This window comes from Argentina silus, assembly GCF_951799395.1.
Source record: "Argentina silus genome assembly, chromosome: 9".
NCBI lineage: Eukaryota > Metazoa > Chordata > Actinopteri > Argentiniformes > Argentinidae > Argentina > Argentina silus.
In genome coordinates, this window is record NC_139663.1 from 19,608,120 (window position 1) to 19,616,237 (window position 8,118).

General features: G+C 42.6%; 1 protein-coding gene across 1 annotated transcript; it reads right to left on the reverse strand.

Moving 5' to 3' along the window:
• Positions 1–1,080: 1,080 nt before the first annotated feature.
• LOC310809725 (serine protease 33-like) lies at positions 1,081–7,292 on the reverse strand. The gene is made up of 6 exons (XM_083677146.1): positions 6,969–7,292; positions 4,874–4,894; positions 4,237–4,399; positions 2,218–2,486; positions 1,944–2,089; positions 1,081–1,582 (listed from the first exon to the last, which is right to left on the reverse strand). Exons 1-6 carry the CDS (start codon positions 7,027–7,029, stop codon positions 1,286–1,288), a joined length of 957 nt encoding a protein of 318 aa, XP_083533272.1. The 5' UTR covers positions 7,030–7,292; the 3' UTR covers positions 1,081–1,285.
• Between the last annotated feature and the right edge of the window lie 826 nt (positions 7,293–8,118).

Consider the following 8,118-nt stretch of genomic DNA (forward strand, 5'->3'; position numbering starts at 1 on the left):
TTAAAGTTCTTTAAACATTAAAAAAAAGAAAAAGGTTCTATACCATGATTCAGAAATGGCGCCATACACGGTTCTCTTCAGAACCATTTAGAGAACCCATTATGGTTCTTTCATAAGAACCATGTAAAATTGATCTATATAGCACTTTTAGGGGTGCCTTATATGTATACAAGCATGGACCTGTTTTTGGTTCCATATAGAACTGTTAGTTCTAAGAGTGTAAAGCTCCACTAAGTTCCTGCCATATTGCTTTCACCTATCCAGTCCTGTCAGACTCATGATAACGAGAGAATGAGGGCAGAAGTTGTCTCGATGATGTGTTTGTTGATGTATGAGTCCCTCTTGTGGTGGCAGTCTGGTATTACACCCCCCCTCAGTCTGTTCATCATGTTCCCTTGACATTGGGAACTATGTCTCTCAGCACAAGTCAGACATCACCACAATATATCACAAATAAATACTTAAATCACATTGGGGGTTTTTTGGTTGTTTTTTGTTTTGTTTTGTTTTTTACAATTTTCGCTTTTGTGGCATTTTGAGGGGGCGTGGCGTTTCTCACTATATCTGTCCGAACACAGGAAAGGTTATTCATTATTATTATTATTATTATTATTATTATTATTATTATTATTATTATTATTATTATTAATATTATTATTATTATTATCCCTTTCCTGTGTTGCACCCACTCCCTCATATCATATGGAACAACAAGATGTGGAGGCAGGAACTGGGACGTTAAGACTGGCAAACAACATTGATGACTTTCAATCTATTATCGTACGATTTCCCGAAAATATATTGCCCTGATATACACAGTCTGTAACAATATACTCCCTGTGCAGTGATCTATAAGCAGCACATTTGTCACTAACACTTAATTCCCAGGTAGTTGATATGCGTTGATTACATGAAAGGTGATGTTTATTTTATCTATAAAACATTTTTATGAAGTTAAGTATAGTATCTAGATAGAATGGCATATATGTCACGCCTGAGGTTGCTGTCTGGTGACTCTGGCGCCCTCCTCTGGCGATACGGGGCCAGTGGCCTCCCAATACATAACATATAACCGTCAAGTCGTGTTGTGAGTACAAATTTAATCGCACTGCCATACACTCCCCTGAATCCCAGTACATATGAAAATAAACATACATCCATTTTAATCCCAAAATACTCCATCAACATACTTCCTGATCAGACAAGAGTTATCCATTACACACAGACATTATTGCACCATTGCTATTGTCACTCATTGTCGCTTTTGGTCACAGTGTGTCCCCTATCAGTAGAGACAGAGAGAGAAGAGAATAGGTAAGAGAGAAAGGAGGAGAGAGAGAGAGAAGGAGAGGAGGCGAGTGGTCCCACTCATCGGCAGGTCACTGTCCATCCCACTGGAGGAGAAGGTGACGAAGCCAGGCTGGTTACTGCTGATCTGGCTGTCGATCCAGGTCTGGTACCGGGACACTCTGGCATAGACACCAGGGAAGTTAGCTTGGGCACAGCCTCTACCAAAGCTCACAACGCCAGCCTGGATCCACACCAAACCCTGTTTGTTCATTATCGGTCCCCCTGAGTCTCCCTGTACAGACACATGGAACACGTTATCCTAGATTCAACAGCAGGGTCAATGAACAGGAGAGGTTTTCATGTCTTTAGTTTGTGACTCATTTAGATTTTTGATTTTGATCACTTCCCTTTCAGGAGGATGAACAACACAAAGTCACAGGACGATCTTAGGAGACCTGGTTTCACCCGTCGTAGACAGATGGGTAACGCTTATTGTCTAGAATTCACTTACAAACTATGCGGTAACACCGTCACTAAGTGAAAGTATCAATTATTACACTGTATGAAACAACAACAACAACAACAAATAGGAGAGCTAATATGACAATGTAAAGTAAACCACGTGGACTTGTCACCGGGATGCATAGATTCACCTGACAGGAGTCCTTTCCTCCCTCTAGTAGACCAGCACAGAGCATGTTGTCTGTGATGGAGCCCACGCCGTAGAGAGAGTCACACTGCCTGTTCCCCACTACTGGCACATCCACTTCCTGTAGGGTCTGGGGAAAGGGCAGGGATACTGAGGAGAGAGACAGTTATCCAATGAGAGACAGGTCAGCTCTTCTGACATGGTTGCTCATAATGTTTTATCCATATGTAAGTGTAAGGGGGTTGAACAAATGGACCATCAGGACCACCAGAGCTCACCTCCAGTATTGATATTGCCCCAACCCGTGACCCAGGTCACTGTGCCAGCGCTATAGGTGCTGCCAGCTGCCGCCAGGCACACTGGCCGGATGTAGTCAGTGAACGTGACGGTTGAGGAGAGCTGCAGCAGAGCGATGTCATTGTCACTGGTGTCACTGTCGTAGCTGGGATGGAGGATGATCTGGGAGACTCTTCGGGACACCTCGTTGGGGTTCACGCTCTGCTGGGTCTGCCGGCCCAGGTAAATGATTAGACTGGACGTGCTGAGGCTGAGAATGAAGGGGGAGGTTTAAGTTAATTTGTTGTAGTTTTTCTAGTTGTGCTCTAAGTCCAAACATCCCCATCTGTAGGCTCCCGTTCGTTCTGAAAATATACCTACACTCCTCACTTTTTGCGAAAAGTCACTTTGTTGTGCTGTAATCCACTTTTCAATGTTGATGTTTTCCAGATAATGTTACGGTTACTGCACATTATAGACGCATCAGATATAGCTGATCAATCCAGGGACATTCTCTCACTTGATGCAGAGAAGGCTTCTGAGCGGCTTGAAAGGCATTATTTGTTACAATGGAACGTCTGAGGAACCAATTGACGGCACACAGAGAGGGTGGGGTTTACCCCAAAGGCGTATTTAATAGTAAATAATAATAATAATAGTAAGGAGAGAGGTAGGGGAGAGAAGGATAATCGAAGCGGGAGGTCCAGTGTTTGGGGGAGGGGGAGAGAGCCATGAGATAATCCGTAGGAGTAGTCGTCGGGGTCAGGCAGGTCGGCCACCTGGCTGAACCCCTGGATGAACCGCCTGTAGAACCCTACGAAGCCCAGGAAACGTCTCAGCTGTTGGCGGTTCAAGGGTTGGGGCCACTCCACCACCGCCTGGATCTTCCTCCCATCCGCCCGTAGGTGACCCAAGTACTCCACGGAGGCGGCGTGGAACTGGCACTTCTCGGCCTTCACAAAGAGTCTGTTCTCCAGGAGTCGTTGGAGGACCAGACGGACATGTTGATGGTGCTCCTCCTCCGTTCTGGAGAACACCAGGATGTCGTCAAGATAGACGACCACAAAGATGTTCAGCATGTCACGCAGCACGTCGTTCACCAAAGCTTGGAAGACGGCTGGGGCATTAGTGAGCCCGAAGGGCATCACCAGGTACTCGAAGTGCCCCAGGTGGGTGTTAAAGGCCGTCTTTCATTCGTCCCCCTCCTTTATGCGCACTCCAGAGGTCTAGCTTGGTGAAGACGGCTGCGTGACGAAGGGGCTCGAAGGTCGAACTGAGAGGTAGGGCGTACTTGTTTTTAATGGTAATGGTATTGAGGCCCCGGTAATCAATACAGGGGTCTCCTCCTTTCTTCTTCACAGTGAAGAACCCCGCTGCCACCGGGGAGGGGGAGGGCTGGATGATGCCCATGGCCAGCCAGGGACTCAGAGATATATCCCCGCATGGTTCTGCTTCTCCGGGAGTGAGAGGTTATACAGTCGGCCGGACGGGAGGGCGGCACCAGGGACGAGGTCAATTCGGTTCCCGGGGTCCTCTTCAGGGTGGTCCCCCTGTGACCTGACTGTATGTCAGGTGATCAACCATGTCTCAATCACTGTTCCTGGCACAAAGCACCAGTTATCGTTGTAGACCATTTTATAAGAATGGCAGTTTACATGCGAAGGTTAGGCTGAGACTTTTGGCTATATTTTGTTAATAGCAAAGCATATTTAATATTGATAATCTGACTCCAATGTAATTATCACCATGTGCTAAGAATTGTTGAGTTTGTGCTGATTCAGTGCAAGAATGGTCAAATAGAATGAATCAAATTACGCTTTAATAATAGTGTATACTTATACAGCTTTTTTTCAAGCTTATCCAGCTTGAAAACCTGCTCCAACCTGCATCAGCATCCTTTTAGAAACTACAGAATGTGTGGGTTTGGCAAAACGTGCGTGTCAAATCATTGAAAATTGGTTTTGGATAATATCCATCAGGTTATTATTGGCATAGGAGTATAGCACCCTTTGACCACTCACCTGCTGAAGCAGTGAGCGGCAGTGAGCACCCACTGATTGTTGATGAGGGAGCCTCCACAGAAATGGCTGTTGAACCGATGGAGACTAGCCTGCCAGGGCCAGCTTCCCTCTGGGGCATCTTGACCCCCCACGATCTTAGTGTTGAGAGACGCAGTACCGCACACTGGTGAAGATAGAGGTGGACAGGGAAGACAGATACTTCACAATAGAAAGCACAAACCCTCACCATGTCAAAAAGAGACAGAAGGCTACTATTTAAAGAGGTGCCAGGGGATGATGTGTATAACTGCAGCTTACAGTGTGGTGGGGTAACAGCTTACAGTGTGGTGGGGTAACAGCTTACAGTGTGGTGGGGTAACAGCTTACACTGAGGCCAATGCCATGGGCACTCTTGTCAAACATGAAACTGAAAATAAACTGCAGCTTCAAAACTGAGCTGATTAACGAGGGACTCTGTGGCTGAATGAGGTAAATCAGTGATTCAAATTTTAAAAATTAGATTTATACAAACTATACGTTGACCCTATGGATCCAAAACGAGACATAAACTCTATGAATACCGTAGCATCTCTGTAAAGCTGATGAATTGAATTGGGTGGGTTAAGTGGGTTGGGAGTGATTGAACTTTTTAACTTACCATCTAACTGTGAGCGGCCATCTGGGGGAGGGAAAGTTGAATGACATCATTAAAGGTGTTTTCAATGAACAGTTTGCTAATGCTTACCAAGTAGTATTACATTGGCTACAGTATGTAGTTCTCACATAGAGATCAATCAGTCACCTCTCTCAACTAAGAGAAAAGAAGAACCACCTGAGAGGACTACTGGACATAAGATGTTGCCGCTGTGGTGGTCTTTAAGCATTTTGTCATTATTTGAAATCAATGGTCCCTAAATTAATCTGCAAATTGATGTGTCAAAAATATCTATGTTTGCTGCATTTCCTGTCTATAAGCAGGGTATGGAAATGCAGTAACCCACATTGGCTGCAGAGTCACTACCAATCTTCCGCCATAGATTGAAAACCCATCTCTTCAGGCTACATCTTTACAGTCCCTCCTAAAGACCTCTTCACCCCCACTACCCCCCTGTATTAACCCTAACCCTAACCCTAGAGACCTCTTCACCCCCACTACCCCTCTGTACAAGTTTTTCTCCTGTTAAAACATTTTTTTTTTCTAGCATTGTGACTGCCAATGGCCCCTGGTCTGAGCATTGATGACTTTATCTTATGATGACTGATGGATAGATGATTCGCTTACTTAAACAAATGTATTTGTTGTAAGTCGCTTTGGATAAAGGCGTCTGCTAAATGCCATGAATGTAAATTTAAATGTAATAGAGACAGAGGACTTTAAAGCTACAGTACAGCCCAAAGCCTATTTTTGCTGTGGCTATTTAGGAAACTGCAACTTTGGCTTGTCAAACCATAACAAAAGCACTTCACCACATTATAAATGCATGTCTAATGTTAAGTAACCACAGTTAGCAGAGAACCAACCACAGTTGGCAGGCAACCAATCACCTCTATTGTTCAACTCTGTTGTTCCACCAGTGTGTCGCAAAGTTCAGATCATATTTGTGACTTAGAAACAAACTGGCATTTCCAGAATTTCAAGTTTGAACCTTCCTGGAAACTTCCACTGTCCCATTGTTATGGCATCTAAAGCAATCAAATGTGGTTGGAATGTGGGCTGGGTAATGCAGGTAAACGTCATACATAGGCTCACAAGGCAAGATACAATGGAACTCATCGCAAAAATCTAATTTGAAACCATACGATTATGTATGCCCTATTACATAATGGAACAAGGAGCATTATTTTTTTTACACATTTCTGACCACATTGACCAGTGCCTATTCATACTCTGTGTCCCATCTCACCAGGGCACCGTACAAAGGATAACAGCTCCAAAAGAAATTAACATTTAAAAATCATAATCATATAATAATCACAAGACAAAAAAAAGGCATCTCCCTACTTCGCTGTAAGTGCAAGAGTTGTCTCAGACAGTAACAGTGTCTTTATTTACATATGCATTCACAGAGACATCGTCAGTATAATAATGATTATAAACATACCTATATTAAGTCCTGATTTAGTGTGTATGATTGAAATGTTAACCTAAATAGCTAATTTGGTTGAAAATTAATAAAAATGTTACTGTCACATGAACTGATGCACATTATCAGAGCAAAGAAGAGTTTAGCTACAAAACTAGACATCCACCAATTGACTTGATGATTGCTGTCATGACATAAAAACACTTTATTATCTATTTGAAAGGACAGTAGCTATATTAACTTAGCTAGGGTGGCTAAGTTATTTGCTTACATAATCATCATATTCTTGCAGTTGTAATAAATCTTGATTATTAAGATTTTTGAAAATAGATATATACACTGTAACGTTTTGGAATGAGACTCTACAGTTATTCATAAACATTTTGACAGTAAAGATTGTTGTCCCCAGCAACAAACATATTATGAACTAACAATAATTACAGTAACCTCATCTTTTCTATTCTTTATTTCTAAGCTAAAACATGTCAACGTAAGTCCTCAATGTTTGTGATGAGCCTATTAGTGTTCTTTGACTTATTTTTCCTTATCAATGTGGGAACTACACCAATTTCAGATAATGTGTTTTCATATCATTATCAACAAAAATATTTATCAACGTATGCATTTGGTGAGGCTTTGGTAAAAGTGTGTAGAAAATGTCAATCTTACCCTTTACCATTAAGGACAGCATTACCACTGTCCACAACGCCCGTCTGCACCACCAGTCCATCCTGTCAGGAGCTGTACAGTTGGCCTGTGTGATATTAATCTTCAACCTCTGCTTAATAAGGGTTTGTTCGTAGGTCGTAGTATTTGTAGTCAAGGTGTGACGCTTACTATACACCTACCTCACAAAACCTGTCCTCCTCTCTCTCTGACATTCTTTTCTTCAAGTTCATGTCATAACTTTACAACATGCAGAGATGTCTAACTTGAGTTGCTTGCATTCAACTTTTTGAAACGCTTTATACTTTTTAAAATATTTAACTTTTTGCATCTCAAATTTGTAAACAGAATGTGTTTTTTTCAGAACTGTTGAATAAACACAGCAGGAGACCTACAGTACAGAACACATTCTTAGAATGATTACACAACAATGCACTCTCTTGGCAACCAGTTCAACCCACTGAAACCACAAGACTAAATAAGCCTTGCCATCCTTCTCAATATGGCATATCGAGGAGCTCACGTATTTCCTGTGTCCACTTTCAAATTCCTTGAAAGGCTTGTTTTTATTTCAAAATTTAACCAGACTAGAATTCAGGCAAGATCAGGCAGGGGAAGTGTATTTGTGCAGTCTCAAGTTGGACAATGAAGTGCAACTCTGACTGTGCGGCATGAAACATGGTGGTGACAATAAGCTATTGAAATACTCAATATAACGTCCTATAAATTCTCTTTGAATAATCACCACAGGACTCAAGCTGTGAATTTCCTGTTCTACCACATCCCAAAGGTGTTCTACTGGATTCCGATCCGCTGACTGTGAAGGCCACTGTGAAGAACACTGAACTCATTGTCATGTTCATGAAACCAGTTTGGGACGACTTTTGCTTTGTGACATGGTGCATTATCATGCTGGAAGTAGCCATTAGAAGATGGGTAAATTGTGGCCATGAAGGGATGCACATGGTCAGTAACAATACTCAAATAGGCTGTGGCATTCAAGCGATGATTGATTGGTATTAACGGGCCCAAAGTGTGCCAAGAAAACATTCCCCACACCATTACACCACACCACCATGAGAAGGTGTACAAGTGTTCCTAATACAGTGTTAGGTGAGTGTATATGTGCAATCAATAGATCTCTAAAATACCG

What these genes read in the sequence shown, in the direction of transcription:
- LOC310809725 (XM_083677146.1), bottom strand. Translation starts at nt 7,029, where the DNA reads ATGGACTGGTGGTGCAGACGGGCGTTGTGGACAGTGGTAATGCTGTCC. An exon ending in GGGCAATATCAATACTGGAG is followed by an intron (nt 2,090 to 2,217) that starts GTGAGCTCTGGT and finishes CTCTCTCCTCAG; the next exon opens with TATCCCTGCCCTTTCCCCAG. An exon ending in GAGGAAAGGACTCCTGTCAG is followed by an intron (nt 1,583 to 1,943) that starts GTGAATCTATGC and finishes GTGTCTGTACAG; the next exon opens with GGAGACTCAGGGGGACCGAT.